At 35.4% G+C, this 15,942-nt stretch overlaps 1 protein-coding gene across 1 annotated transcript in view; it reads right to left on the bottom strand.

Moving 5' to 3' along the window:
- Positions 1-15,942, bottom strand: part of LOC106719698 — a 155,070-nt gene that overhangs the window by 9,309 nt on the left and 129,819 nt on the right. The window contains exon 9 of the mRNA XM_045679980.1: positions 3,876-4,404. Within this exon, the coding sequence (XP_045535936.1) occupies positions 3,876-4,404 (529 nt within the window). The remainder of the gene's footprint in view (positions 1-3,875; positions 4,405-15,942) is intronic.

Genomic DNA, 15,942 nt, shown 5'->3' with positions numbered 1-15,942 from the left:
TTCAACATTATCGTTGCAGTCAGTAATTCACACAATTAGGTACGTTAATCAGAACCATTACTTCACAGTGTAAAAAATAAATTTCCCAGGTTTTGAACCTTCTGAAGATATTTTAGAAATAGACGTGTTTTTTTTTATTTTCTTCTTAAAAAAAACCTTCGTAACCAAACCTAAAATAAATATAAGACTAGTAACCTACCTACACCAAATTCTATTGTCAAATTTATTTCCACTATGTAGGAGAATCATCGAAACCTTTGAATTACATAAACTCCTATTTATACTAGATATACTGACGGACAAACGTTCCGTTTAAAACATTATCGGATAGTTGATAAACGGCAATCGACGTAAAGCGGAATGTATTTGCACGCACAAAGCAACTTGCAGTAAATTCCTGGAATGTTTGTCCGCATGATTAAACTGGCACGCTGTTGTTATCAAATGTAAATACTATAATTGAACAATTGTTGTTTATTTTACCTAAGCATTGAGAGACCTATAGATAGATATAGCACAATATAAATACATGAGGATTATGTGTTTGTATTAAAGGTTACGTAATTATGTACATCTTTGTATAAATGATGATAATTAAAATCCAAACATGTCTAAACCGTATTTAATAATCACATCAAAGGCATTCTCAACAATTGCATACACACAAGTAAGACAATAATAATTGAAATATGTTTGATTGGAATGTTTATATATATATATTATTACTTGTCACTTTACACTTAGTATGTAATCTTATTTTTTTTGTAGCTTCTTTTGCAATTATGTATGTCTCAGTAAGAATGTTGAAGGACATAAATTTTTATGTACTTATATATTAGATTGTATGCATGTAACTATAACATAAACTTTTGTCTGTTAATTCTCCGAATAAATAAATAATTTGTCTAAAGGTTTAAGTTGCTAGTCGTTACTAATATAATAATTCCGCTAAAGATGATGACTTGAGGCATATAATTTATGTTTTATGACAAAAAAAAATGGCAAACGCTTAAACAGTTATGGATTATCACAAAAAATCATGACTGAATAATTTAAAGGAAATACTTGGTCATATTAACAGCTGTTTGTATTAGTTTTATGACCGTGGGTTTCTGAGACCAAAATATCTGTATAAAAAAACATCGTCATCCCTGTCACCATCTTTGACAAAAAAAAAGAATGCAATATGTTTTAAACGGAGATTTTGGTCTCAGAAACCAACGGTTAGATGAATATTTTTGAAATAAATTTCTCATGTTACTATTTATTGTTATTGTTATTGCATATTTTCCAGAAATATATTCAAAATGTAACTTACAACAATCAAGTTATTTTTAACGTTAAAATATTATTTATTTAATTTGATATAGTCGTGTCTCCGCTGTGAGAGCGGTTGACCTTGAACTACAGCAACTTTCCAGGTTTGACGCAACTCGCAAGCCTTGGATGAAATTCACAACACAATAAACACCAGTTTATATATGGCATACAGAACAATAAACTTCTTTATAAATAACACGTTGATGGCTTGTGTAAGTGAACGAAGGTAAAGCATCACTCGTTTGTATTGGAAATCCGAGCTCGATATCAATATCTTTTATTACAACGTATTCTGACATTCTAATACTAAACGTGTATTATTATCGTAATAATAGTTTTTTATAACTTGTATTTCTGTATAAAATTATTTTTTTTACTTTCACAGTACTTGATTGACCTTATAACTTATTGTTTTATTGTTTAATTATTGATTGAAGTATTTTTTTTTATAACAAAAAGCAAAGATTATTGTATACAAAATGTGTCTCTAGTTATACATGTAAGGATACGTAAACATCAATGTAGCCTTCTACAAATTGAATCAATCATAATCAGACAATACTATAACTATATCATAAATGTTAAACTAATATTATAAACAAGAAAGATCTGTATTCTTGTACGTAACGAATAAACTCAAAAACTACAGGACCGATTTCAAATTTTTGCAATTAGAAAGCTACATTATCAGTAAGTGGCATGGCTATATCTATTAATAGAACTGTAATTTCCGCGCCGACGTAGTTGCCAGCTGGTGGTAGACAGCTACTTGTTTATAAAATTATGATAAAGCAATACCGTACTTAATTAACGTATTTCCCGTTGCAAGTCTTGCGGTTAACTTGGGTTTACTGTAATTCTTATAATACTACCTACGTAATTCCTACGAACTAGTTCTTTGGTTAAACACGTTCTATCAGTCATTTGAAACAGTACTGAAAATGGAATGAAACTGAACTGAAATCCCCTTACATTTATTTTTTGTGATCTTAACACGTTCGGCAAGTCCTTTAGATTAGATACAGCTTTAGTGGGTTGTTAGTAGAAAAGAGTCTTATTTATTTTATTGTAGATATTTTGTCAAATCTTAAATAATTAAATATAAATTAAATTTTCACAACCATACTGAAAATATGGGACACAAATATGGTTTAATTGGTTACTTTCGTCCAAAATCGATCATACAGTGGATTTAAAATAAGATTAGTTGAAAGATAAACTTATTGTTTTAGGTTATTGCTTAGTCCTGTTTCAAAGAGGGAAGTAACTAAATAATAGTTTAGAATTGTAAAATACTTTATTCTGTTAACTTACTTCTATGAAAAGGATGAGTTTAACTAATTAACTAAATTTACAAAGTAATCTAATCCTTTTCACAGAAGTAAGTTGGAGATAATACAAAACGAACACTTGATTGAAATACTGCCTTTAGCCGCGAATATGCAAAGATTAAAAGAGACGTGAACCATTTTAAACTTTGTAAAATAAAGTAGTGCTCCATAAATTCATCGAATAATTTATGCTGTAGATTGTTGACGATGAGTTAATATAAATTGATTGAGCATTCTACGAAATGACTGATAATACATAAATTGCGGTTTACATTATAAATATTCAACAAAGTATTAAATGTATTTATATTCCCGGTCGAGTGACTCAAGGTCTTAATCGACACGGAATAACAAGTCAGTCGGTCTTTATTGCTAACATTATTAACACTAGACAAAACTTTCTTAATGCTGCTAAAAGTGTTATTTAAAATCATTTCCTATTCATACCGGTTCCTTAGATATCTCAACAAATTATTTAATAAGAAGTTATAAAGAAATATTTACCTATTTTACAAGTAAAAATCTAAAAATCTAACCAGCACATACTACTATAAATAAATAGAGATGTTGCGGGCATTTAATGAATAAATACATATTTAATTGTGATGAACGTTATTGAATAAAAGTCCTTGACTTTACATTTAACAATCAATCGAATACAAAGAGCTTTATGTTGCTTTATGTATACGTACATGGCCAGTGAATGGAATGGTTTATAATTCAAAGTTCAATTCAAGCCAACTCAGTTTAAACTTAACTACCCATCATTATACTTTCTTAACCATTTTGAATAATAATATAGTAAATATTAAAATGACACAATCAATGAAATGAACTCATTAATACCTATTTTCACAATACCTCTGATGCTCTTTCAAGAAAACAGTTATAACAACATACATGCACCGGAAAGCTGCGATAATACGTGCAATTATATCAAAACCATCATCATCATCTTCCTGGCCTTATCCCACATAGGTCGACATTACATTTTATATGATCAATGAAAATCTATTCGAAATGTTTCTTTTCTGTTAGTAACTCATTTTTTTATATGGTATTATTTGGTACATATTAATTTTATTAGTGGTATTTTGTTAGAAAATACTGAACGGCTGTGTCGAAATCTGTGACAATATAGCAATGAAGGAACATCTAGAGAAGATGGAATAAGTTAATGCTATTTAACAATGATATTGTAGGATAGTAGAGGTAGGTACTGACCGTAGCAGTCTTTCATGTCTCTCCCTGTCGTATGACGCGGCGCTGGCGGCTGCGGAGGCTGTGGCGGCGGCGAGGTAGTCGTCAGCCACAGACACGGAGACGGCGTGGTGCAGCGGCGCGTGCAGCGGCGGCTGGTAGCGCGGCTTCCACAGCAGCTCGCCGTAGAGCGCGGCAGGCGGCGGCGCTAGCTGCAGCAGCGGCGGGGGCGGCCCGCCGCCGTACCCGTGCGCCATCGCGCGCCACTCGCGCTCTTCCACCGAGCTCGCTGAGCCCGCCGACCCACCCGACCGCACGCCACTCACGCCCGAGTCTGAGCGCTCGTCCGCATCGCGCGACCGCGAGCACACTATCACACAGTCGTCCTCCTCGGAGGCCACGGCGCTGGCGACGCTCGCAACACCATCCGCGCCCGCTGGCCCACTCGCACCACTCACTTCACCCTCACTCTTTACACACGATTCCCCTTCGGGTTTCACGCACTTGTCACTGCTCCGCTCGGCGATGGTGACATCGCTCGCGTTATCCGCACCTGCAACAATAAAAAGCACTGTTTAGTTTCTCGATACCGACTTCGGTTGACGCGGGAATCCCTAGAGCCGTCTGGAAAGACGCCAATGTGAAGCTCATTCACACTACGCCCACGACCCACAAATATGCGAAGCGATGTATGCGGACGGCGCCGGTTTCTTTAAATCAACAGGTAATTTAAAATCTCAGACACAAACGATAATGCGATGCATCTAAATAAAGTTCACATGTGTTAAAACGGCTATTTATTAGTCGCATTCTTTACGGCTAGGGGCATCGAGGTCGAAAATTTGTTAAATGTTTACGGCGCCGGCCGATTACAAAATACCTATATACCTAAATAATCGAGATAGCGTATAACATTGTCTAAAACGGAGTACGCATTCGTAAGCGAACCTTGAAGACGTCGATAGTTATTGCATCAGAGACTTTCACAGTCGCACGCGCCGCTGAGACTAATAAATCGGGCCTCGGCTTCGCACCGCGTGACGAGAATAAGTTATCGGCATCTCGTTTCGTTGCGTCGAGTTTATTACCACTGTCGCGAACCGGAACAGGAAGACCGCGAGGGAAGCGGCCCACAGCCAACTCCGCTTCGCTCGGATATTTGGCGTAAAACCAGAACGATGGCATTGTGACAACCCGAGGACGTCTTGGCTTACTTGGAAATACATATATTTTACCTACCGTTGCTATTGAAGGTCAAAAGCTCGTTTCAACGACGCTTTCCGTGTGGAAAATTCCAGTAAAAATTGAAACAAAAAATCCTACGATCGGTATCGTAGATTCATAATTTCAACAAATACATCAGTATATTTATATTGCCTCGAAAAATAAATTATTCAGAACGCAGTTTGCAACAAAACTGTTTTACAGGTACACCAAAACCGAATACAGCACAAAGTTTCTAAGATAGTGCGATGTTGCGCCACGAGCAAGCAACAATCGAATCTTAATGAGGTGTTGTTAACTACGATCTTCATTTACATAATCGCAGATAATTTGTTATGATAGGGTGCGAGTCTGTGCGGCCATCTTTAATAAGGCAAACACTCACAAGTAAAACCGGTTATGATGGATCCGCCACGCGATATCAATATGCGGAATAAGAATGTGTTCCTGACAGTGAATGAACTAATAAATTTATTTTAAATACGTCTCATTAATTTAATTCGTCCGTATCTAATAATGTAATCAAATAGTATTCAGTAGACAATATTTAAACCTAATAGATAACCCGTTTCGAATTAATGTAAAAGCGAACATAATTGAAACCTTGAAATAAATTACTACCAAGCAAATAACACCGGTATAATCTAATCGCATGCAAAGCGAAGGAGCTGACGTAATCCAATAAGGTTGTATTTTTGGCATTATCACAATCTCAGGGAATGAATAAAGACCGGTCGTGTGTCTGAAAACATAAACATTCGATAACTAGAAATCGAACAATCGTTTAAAAAAAAAAGAGAAACAATGTGGAGAAAACATAATAACGAACGGTTTCTTTTATAAACAAATGAGTATTGAACGAATGTAAACAAAAGGTGGTGAGACAAAGCTACAGTGATCAAGGGGCCGGCACAATGGGGCAACAAATAACTCGGCGGGGAAGCAGCCGAGCCCCGCTGACAGCGTCTGACTGACAACACAACCGACCGCGCCGATGCACAAAGGCCAAGAAGTTTTCATTAGATAGAACAGAAGTGCAAAAAGTTGACAGACAGAACATTCACAACCTCATGGAAACCAAGAATGTTAAAGTCATTGCTTTTCTTTCAGAGTTGAGGATTTTACTGTTTTTTCTACTTCGTTGCAGAAGCAATTAATTGGAGTTGATGACCAGCTACGTTATTTCCTAACAAACACATAAATCCTCGCTGGATTTTCAACATTTCAATTTCATTTTACAAAAGCACGACTATTTCTTCTCAACATGCACAAACAATTCTGATTATTTTAACAGTATGAAACTGTTTTTTTGTTCTACTATCGTTTTTATTCGTGTCGTTCGTAGCCGTGCTTTGGTCAGGTAAGGTCTCCACAATATGTGAATAAGAAATGCCACATCTGTTTTCAATTGAAATCTATCGGTAACACGTAATTGGCCTATATCGATTTCACAAATAACAGTACCTTTGAACAGTATTCCAGAGCCGGAATAAATTGACAAAGACAAGAATCAGTTTATTGATTGCATCCTTCTACTTAGGTGTAATAAGTATGCAGAAAACGGACAGAGGACAAAGTCGAGTATATTTCAAAGAATTCGAGAGACGCGTGAACACTGTTAATAAGTCAATTTATACTACATACGTGATCGAAATTGAAACTCAAAAAGTGTAAAGATAATTTGAAATTCAAAATAAGTCCATAAAAGTAAAATAAGTATTAAATCGCACGACGCGAGCGATCCTTATGCTCAATGCTCATAGTAATAGGTTTAGAACGTCGGTGGGATTAAAGCATGTTAGAGGAATCGAGTGAAGCCATCTTGTTAGGGCCACTAGAGCGCGTCGACTCGCCGACCGTGTAATGAAGCACTTCCACTTGGACGATAACCGTTAGTTAATAGGACATTTAGCGCTGACAAAGCTTTCTCTGAGGATGTATACAGCAATTAACGTTACGTAACATGTTAGATACAAACTTAAGTAATATAATAATCAACTAAATATTCCATGCAAACATACATTTTAAATTTGTAATAAACTCGTGTAACAAGTAAGGATAGCACCTAATATTTTGTGCGTCTGCAACTTAAAATGCCCCAAGGTCTTGAAGTATTCAGTTTATATGTACGAGTATATACTTAACGCGTAAAACCACAATAGAAATTTGAAAAAGTGTCATTTATCTATAGACACCAATATAATGAAGTATGTAATCGGAATTTATAATTGATTGCTAGTCTTTTGAGATTATTTAAACAAGGCCATTGTTGAAAAGTGGCGCATGGTAATTCGTGAGCATTGTTTGCTGAACCGGCTCCGAGTTATTATGGTGCATCGAGTTGCATCACGAATTCACGACGGTCTTGCCGCGTGCAATTGCGCAATGCATGCAATCCTACCCCACTATTGATTAAGCAGACGGCCTAAACTCAAACTCATGACGTCTCCCAAACTTTCTTTTAGTAGCCATTTTATATCCATCCATTACACATCAATTATTTTTAGAATTATGCTGTTTAGCTTAATAATATACACACAGTTATCGCTAATATCCTGTAAAGCGGACGTCGTGGTGTTCTAAAAACAGACTATTGAAAACGTGGTCACAATCCGTAACGAATACTAATTCGCCATTGATAAATACAAGATGAATAAGATGAAAAAGTTGTGTTCGTGTATAGTCAATACATGAAACCACTTTGTTTCAATTGAACAATGAAGAAATTTTATCTGTATAACCATATATCACCTACAAGATGCTATTTATGAGAACAAATTATGTATAGGTTTTAAAGTAGCTCACATTTTTATGCAGATAATGGCGAAGTTTTTCTATTAAAAAGACAATGACTAATCAAAAAAGAGCTCACGGGTCATTTGCTGGGAATTAATAAATGTTTGTCGAGATAAGCACCGGAGAAGCTATCTTCTCGGGTGCGTATACGTTAACAAAGCAGTCTCTAAACGCGGTATGCGCGGAGATAACGGGCGAATAGGTCACTTGGGTACACAGCGTCAGCGAATACTGACTATTATATGTATGAAAAGTACTGGCACTTTTTTAATCCTTCACAATCACATTTACTTAGTTATAAAAATATATCATTAGTTTGATATATAGCACTATTAGATGGCAACTAAAATAAATAAAACATTTATTAAAATATACTCACTTTAAAATAACACTGCGGTGTAAGCGTTACAAACTACAATTTAATATGAATTTAAACACAAATACGATCACAATAATTTTTGTCAATGGCCACTATCACATAAATCCAGGTTAAATGCGGATAATCCTCTTCGTAAACCGTTGAAAATCGGAAAGGCAATCCTGAAGAACTGTGCCCTTGAAAGCGGTCAGGAAATTGAGGCAGTCAAGCGTTCACCTGCGCCACACACACACACTCACACCACGCCAGATGGCTATATATGTGTAATGTAAGTATCACGATTATGCTAAAATGATTCGATGTAAACGTGCAGCAGGCACACGTATTAAAGCCTCGACGGCGCACAAAGAACTGAATCGCGGGGAAGTGTACGGAACAGAGGGGGGACGGAGGCGGGGAAGCGCTGAAGGGGGCTAAGGGGGGTAAGCCGCGCCAGTCTCACTTCAACAACGTAGCGAGCAACGCAGCAACAAGTGAACGGCGCGGACGCGCGCGGTCGGGGGCCGGGGTTGCAAGTTGGAAATGGGGGACAGGGGAGCCCTCCCCCCATCACGAACGCACCTGACTGCGATGCATTGCGCTCAACAACTACACTATCCACTATGAAAAACAGGAAGGGCAGATGTCAATAATCACACAGCCGAGCCAGACATTAATAACCCTCCATTTATAGCTGGTCGTATCGGATATGAGAAAAATCCCATCTTAAACTATAGCTGACCTTGGTACTTTGATATAACTTTCAATTCCTAACACAAATTCAAGGAACAATGATAATAATAAAAATAATTTATGTTATCTACATTTTATAATTGTGTTAAGTAAACAGCTATTCGTTGGTAAACGTTATGTGTAACATTGCATTAACATTAGGCGATAAAAAGCGCACCGATAAATCGTTCTTTTTCGGTGATATAAAAATAGGTATGTATTACCCAAACATAAAATACACATCAGAGTATACTTAAAATACGTAGTCGATATAATTAGGTAGGTATTTCCTAAATTTCTTAACTTAATTTGCACAAGTTACTTTGTGTTATTTTATATCTACAAAGAATCAAGTATTTTAAAATAAAACAATAAGTGTTTTGATAACATAATACAAATGAAGGTAACAATAAAAATCAATGACAGAAATTTATTATAGAAATAGCTATTATCATTGCGTCTACGAAACGAGCACACGCAATGTTTATTTAATCCAATTAGAAATCGATTACGTTCTATGTTATATAAATAAGGACGTGTGTATAAATATGGACTTTGTTAGTAAATGTGTTATCACTGAGTGCATTGTGGCTGTATTAAATATACGTGTTATTTTTTTATATCTTACTTTGTATTGTATAAAGGTCTTGGCATCCCTGAGGATCCAATGCTTAACTTTAAAGGCTTAGTGGAAGCTATTCATCATTTTGAGCTAAAATATCCGCGTATAAATAGATTTTTGCCGGAATTAGTACAATATAAAGTGAAATCGATCGTTGACCAACATAACATACCGAGAGTGTTTAACGCCGTTCCGAACATTTGGCATCGTGCCAACAATTCCACGACAAACCATCCCACTCTGGACTAGTGGCATGAATAAATAAAAACAATAAAAGTAATTGTTAATTGATGTTTGCTCGATACGCATTCACACAATTATTCGAACAATTATTATTTATCAAAAAGTTAAAGAGAGAGCGCTATTGTTAAGTTTTTATGTGAGTTTTATTTAACAAGTATCTAACCTTGTAAATAATTCTTGCATTTCACCTACAGTTTAGAGCATTTTTTGTAAATGTCAAACTGCACTTTATATTGGCAAACACTGTTAAATTTAACTAAAAGAAAAACATCATATTAATTTATTATCAACAAAAAGCGTATCACATTTTTTACGTTGTTTGCGCAATGCTTCGAGTAGGTAATTGAAGGCCTCGACATACAAGCGACAGCAAGGGGATACGCAAGCATATTGACAGCTGAACAGGTTTTGTAATGTTTTTTTTTATCGCTTTTAAAACCAGAAAAAAGGTCGCATATCAATATTGGCCTCGTATTAATCGCGTTCGCAGAACACGCGAATAACTAATACTCTGTAATTTGCAAGTATTCGTGCAATACGATTAGAACACAAAATACCGAAACAGGTAACCGTTTGGCTCTCAAATCAAAACGGTATTATGTAACTAAGTCACGCTTCCTTAATGATTCTTAAATTTGTTTTGTTCCAAATGATTATTCATATTGTTTTCGATAAAAAATTAAGATAAGCTGTTATCCGGGCATAATCACGATGCTCACATAGCGAAGAATGGAGTACTCTTACCTACACGTCTATAAAGTAATCTATAAATATAAAAGTTATCGTTTAATTTGTTTTCGTACATAGATAGATAAGATAACCCACACATGAGCGAGGCGAGAATTTTTAGATAGGAAATACAAACATCAGTCGATAACCTGATTGCCGCTGATAACAACAAGCCCACGGCGGTTGTTTGAGTACGACTCTGTCTAAATAATGCTAATAACTCCTGGCTTAAAAATATCACTATTTACATCAGAATACAAAACCTTAGAAATTTCATTACCTTTCTTAACTAACACCTAAATCATTAAAGTAAATTGATAATGAAAAAATTAAATTATCTGCATAAAAATAACAACGTTTTAAAAGAAACGATGTTAAGATTTTTATTAAGTATTTAAAAACATATCAAGAGAAGTTTTTTTTAAAACTTCTGTTAATTTAAGGTAATAATTATAAGTAAGAAACCGGTCAAAATTAATTGACGTTTTGTATATTTATTTGTGACAAAAAAAAAACAGTTTAATGACTGCAAGAAACTGGTTTTGATTAAAAGTAATCTCGTTTAAATTGAGGCAATCGAATATCGTTCGAATGCTGCGTTTTATTTGGGTCATACAGTTAAATCTTACTAATTAAAAATGCGAATGTTTGTATGAATGGATGTTTGTTACAATGTTATCTCCAGAACGGCTCAACGAATCTCGGTGAAATTTAGATAGATATAGAACACAGTCTAGAAGAACAAATAGGCTACCTATGATAGTTTCATTAGCTCGATAATTCCGCAACGGTGCATGTCTTCTTGAAGTTTGGCACTAGTATAGGACATCTTTTTATAAATTCCGCGAGGATGAAGTCGCTGGCAAAAGTTAGTACATGATATAAATAACGAGAAGAGTATTGAACGGCCGTACAAACAAACTTTTCAAACACGATAAAGTGATATAGTCTATAAGTCGCGTCGTCTAAATGATCTTGGAGACGAAAGTTTCCTTGATTTTCGGAACAGACAAGAAGTCGCATGACATTGTGTCACTTTAGTCGCTACATTTGTCACAATTAAATATGCATTAGACAATTGCAGTTACAAATTTACGAATAGGGAACGTTACTTCTAATTTATGTTACTTTATACCTACTATATATCTACTTCGTCAAGATGTTTTTGGTGAGTGTTTTGTAAATGAGTATAATATATCTTTAAGGCCGGCATCGCATTTATTTTCTCCCCTGAATTGTAATAAGTTTCTTAATATAATTTCCACATTTGCATTATATATTTCTTACTATAACTTCTTGAGTCATAATTCGTACATTGATTTGATCTTTTTTTTTGATGCTTAAATTAATACTAAATAATAATCAATCTCATAAGCCGATCAACACACCAACGTATTAAAATAACTATTATTAGATGACACAGCTGCTAGCAAAGCAATTCCAATATAAATTTAATTGTAACAATAATTATTGTTACGAAACCGGTTCAATATGATGCCATCTTTATGAATCATAGATATTTTTGTAGCAACAAAAATAATCTACATATGCAAAACAATGTGCTGTCAATTCTTGAATGTTTCAGTAAACGACGATTCGGGGGAAAAGCTGTATTTTCAAGATATTTTGAATCATTTCGTAGCATCACAAGGAAGCTATGAATTTGCAACAAAATGCTATATTTGTTTCCCAGTTACCTATGTATATTTATTTTTTAATCATTCTCTGAGCATGCTTAATTGATATAATATTAAGTAAACCATTATTAACTGTAAGGTTTTACGTTTTTTGTGCATATGTTTAATAATATGAATTTTTCGGGCTTAAGATGCGTAGTTAACTTATCTACTCCAATGAATGAGAGATTTGTATAACTTTCTCTCTCTTACACATTCCTTATGTTGTACTCGTAGTTTATTGCGATTATGTTTATACAAAGGTTATATTTCTCCGCTTTACAGCAAAAACATTTGTCTATTCTATATTATTATCAGTAACTAGAGCAATAAAATGCAATTGTGTGTCACATCTTTAGTTGGAAATGTACATTTTTTTAAAGAAAACAATGATTAAGCTGAAACGAGTCACGTAACAATTTCGTCAGCGCGGTCGCCGACGGCGACTCTGATCGAATGTCAGAAACCGCACGACGCAATAAATTGTTGTCTCACGGAGAGTAAACATCGCAGCTCGCCCGCGTTCATGCATAATTGATGAGGGCATGGTGCGACTGCGAGCGTAGATTCCGACCGGTCACGACTCCGCACCGGCGGCGGCCATTTTGTGGACCCTGCCGGCTCCCGGTGCGCGCGTCGTGAATTTTAATACGACCTCATGATACCTCGTATTTAAACAATATACACACCTCTAAAGTAGCTTCCGTTCGCGCTCGATTAATGATATGTTATGATCGTGACGTATCACCTTGTATACGATATCTGCATACGCAACGTTAATTAACGAATAATGGTCATTATTATAGTTTTTATACGCAGCGAGTAAATAGACCGAGTGGTAGCTGCAATACACAATACACTAAATGTAAGTATGACACACGTGTAAATAGGAATCAAAAGTACTTTATTCGCCCTCCGGGGTAGACGCGTGCCATTTTACAATTAGTTAGCGAGCGCGGTCGCCATAGTGACTTCAAACTGACTCACGTAATATAGTCTTTGATTTCACAATTACACACTCATTATCGTTATATGACAGCGAGATACGTGTTCTATGTTAAATTAAAACGTGCTACAAGTCTTTTTAATATTCTTTACGTTGAACGTGTCTTCGTTAATGGGTTTCTTATCTTTACTTTAACGACCATGTGTATAACACACATATCTATACATATAGAATAGACAAAATCGACATAGGTACTCGAGAACAGTATGGTCTAGTTACAGGTACCTTAAATATTTTACTACAAGACCTGGACGACTTTTCATTGCGTCGATTTCCCCTACCTAATAGGTTGTAAACTTTCTTTCATATAAAATCCAATACAAACGAATTACAAGTCGTAACACAAACGTTCGCTATAAGTGATAAAATTTCCTACGATATTTTGCGGCAAAACCTACGGTTAAGCTAGATCTAATGACTATGAGCGTCGGTTTGTAATATTTCGTTATTGGACACCGCGTCCGCTATCGACCGCAACTCAGCCAGCCGCGGCCAGCTAACCATGAACTGCGGATTTATCGCACCGATCGGTTATCATCGGAAATCCATACCGAGATAATGAATTTTCGACCACATGATACGGCTAAACAACTCTTTGTTCGGTTATTTACCTGAAATACAAGGGATTTTATATTATAAAACACTTTAGTTAATCTTAATCGTTAATTGCAGATTACCTTATACGTTGTTAAATATGTAGTTATTTTTAAATATTTATATTACCGTAAACGTAAACAACTTTAACGTAATGTAGAATTACGGAGGGAACTTTAAAGGCAGGTGTTCAATGACTAATTACTATCAGTCATAAAAATGCTTCCCCCAATGTGTATGTGTATATGTAAATAAAGAACGGTAATAATTGTAGCAATATTTTAAAAAGAGCAATAATAAAATCTTTTATACTACAGATTATACCTAGATTGTTAGACATGTGTAAAGCAATTAAATGTTATGAGGTTAAAATAGTTTTCATTCGACGTATTATCTATGCATGTGTTAACAGCTGCGAGCGCGTCTGGCTCCACGCACATGTCCGCCATTGTTATTCCGTGCACTTTTTATGCCTCACAATGAATAGCACTTACAGACACGTTCCCCCGTTCATCTTTGTACTTCAATATAATCTCATCAACATGTGAAAATGATATTTGATATTGATTATTGATATTTTTTACAATTGTTCTATTATTTTCTGTTTTGCTAACTTTGATTTTAATAGGTAATCTGCTAAATATTAACCTTTAAAAGGTTGAAACTGTTCCTGTTCCAAGTTTAATACGAATTAAGACAAAATATGAATGAATATGGTTACATTATAGAATGAGATAATTATAGAAGGAGAGGATAAGAAGCCTTCAGAAAAAATCACAAATATTGCAACGACATCTTTTAATAGAAAATTATTGTGTAATCTCTTGCCTGATAGTAGAGATAGTCGAGAAATGTGGTGGGGAGCGTGAGAGAGTTCGGTCGTGACCGGCTGACACGAGCAACGTTGATTTACTACTAATCAAACCAAATAAAACAGCTCTATTGTCGATGAGTATGCTTCATAGCCACGTCTACCACACGGCTAGAGGTTATTTATAGCGCGCTTTGCTCACACACTGAGCTACCAAAATATTATATACACTGAGATAAACTGTCACATTACATTTGTATTACACTGGATTTCTACGGTGTTAACACCGCACAATACATGTTTTCCCATCGTCAGCAATTTCGCACATTTTATAACACTCGTCACCATTCACACAAACCAGTGTTTACACCGTACAGGATTAATAAATTCCTTATATGATACCAGGAAGAATGTGCTATTATTATTATTTATTCTGTCTCCGCCTGGCTGTTTTTATATTAAGATAATGTAAATAAATAATATTAAAATATAACGTAATAAATATACTATGTCTTATTATTATTATACTGGTATTAATCATTATAGTAATTGTGTTTACGTCCAACAACTTTATAAAACAGTACAAAGTAATCGTCGGAAACTTACGTAAGTAATAAAAAGAAGTAATAAAAATGCAGAGCGTGTTCATATGATCAACTATAAATTTAGCGTTTATGCTCTTAAACCCTGCCGACAAACTATATATCAATATCAAACAAAACGTAATGGCGTTGTGTCGGCAAGAAGAGACCGTATATCACTGAGAGCGGACACCCGAATCTCCCCTGACACATAAAATGCCGGGCCGGGAGAGAAACCCTTCCCCGGGCTTATTCAAAACAGCCGCATTAAGCCCTCCTCCATTAACGCCTAACTGCAGGTTATCAAGGGTTTTCCTTAGAAAATGCAGGCGAGCTATCGGACGGCAATTTGGATGCTCGCCAAGCGATCTTTCGACACGTTATGTTGCAGCGAATCTGTCTATCGCACCTCTATACAACACTGTACTGTATACAACTTAAAAATATTCCGCTAACTTTCAAAAGCAATGCAACTACTCGTAGCTACGACGACTGATTTCTTGTGTTTGCTATTGACAGAATTACCAACTGTTATTATTGAATTTGTGTTAAAATAAGTGTCGTCTTTATCATGGATTCCATTTTTCAATATTTTAATAATTTACCTTTACCTTGATTTAATTTTACCAGTTCACTGATCGATGGGATTACAAAACATGGCGGCTCTTATGTAAACTGGAGTAGCGTGAAGACAGTTTAATTTTCGAAATTCGTTTCTT

This window comes from Papilio machaon, chromosome 11 (genome assembly GCF_912999745.1).
Source record: "Papilio machaon chromosome 11, ilPapMach1.1, whole genome shotgun sequence".
NCBI classification, from domain to species: Eukaryota; Metazoa; Arthropoda; class Insecta; order Lepidoptera; family Papilionidae; genus Papilio; species Papilio machaon.
The sequence above is the reverse complement of the archived record's forward strand: the minus strand, read 5'-3'. Positions and strand labels throughout refer to the sequence as shown.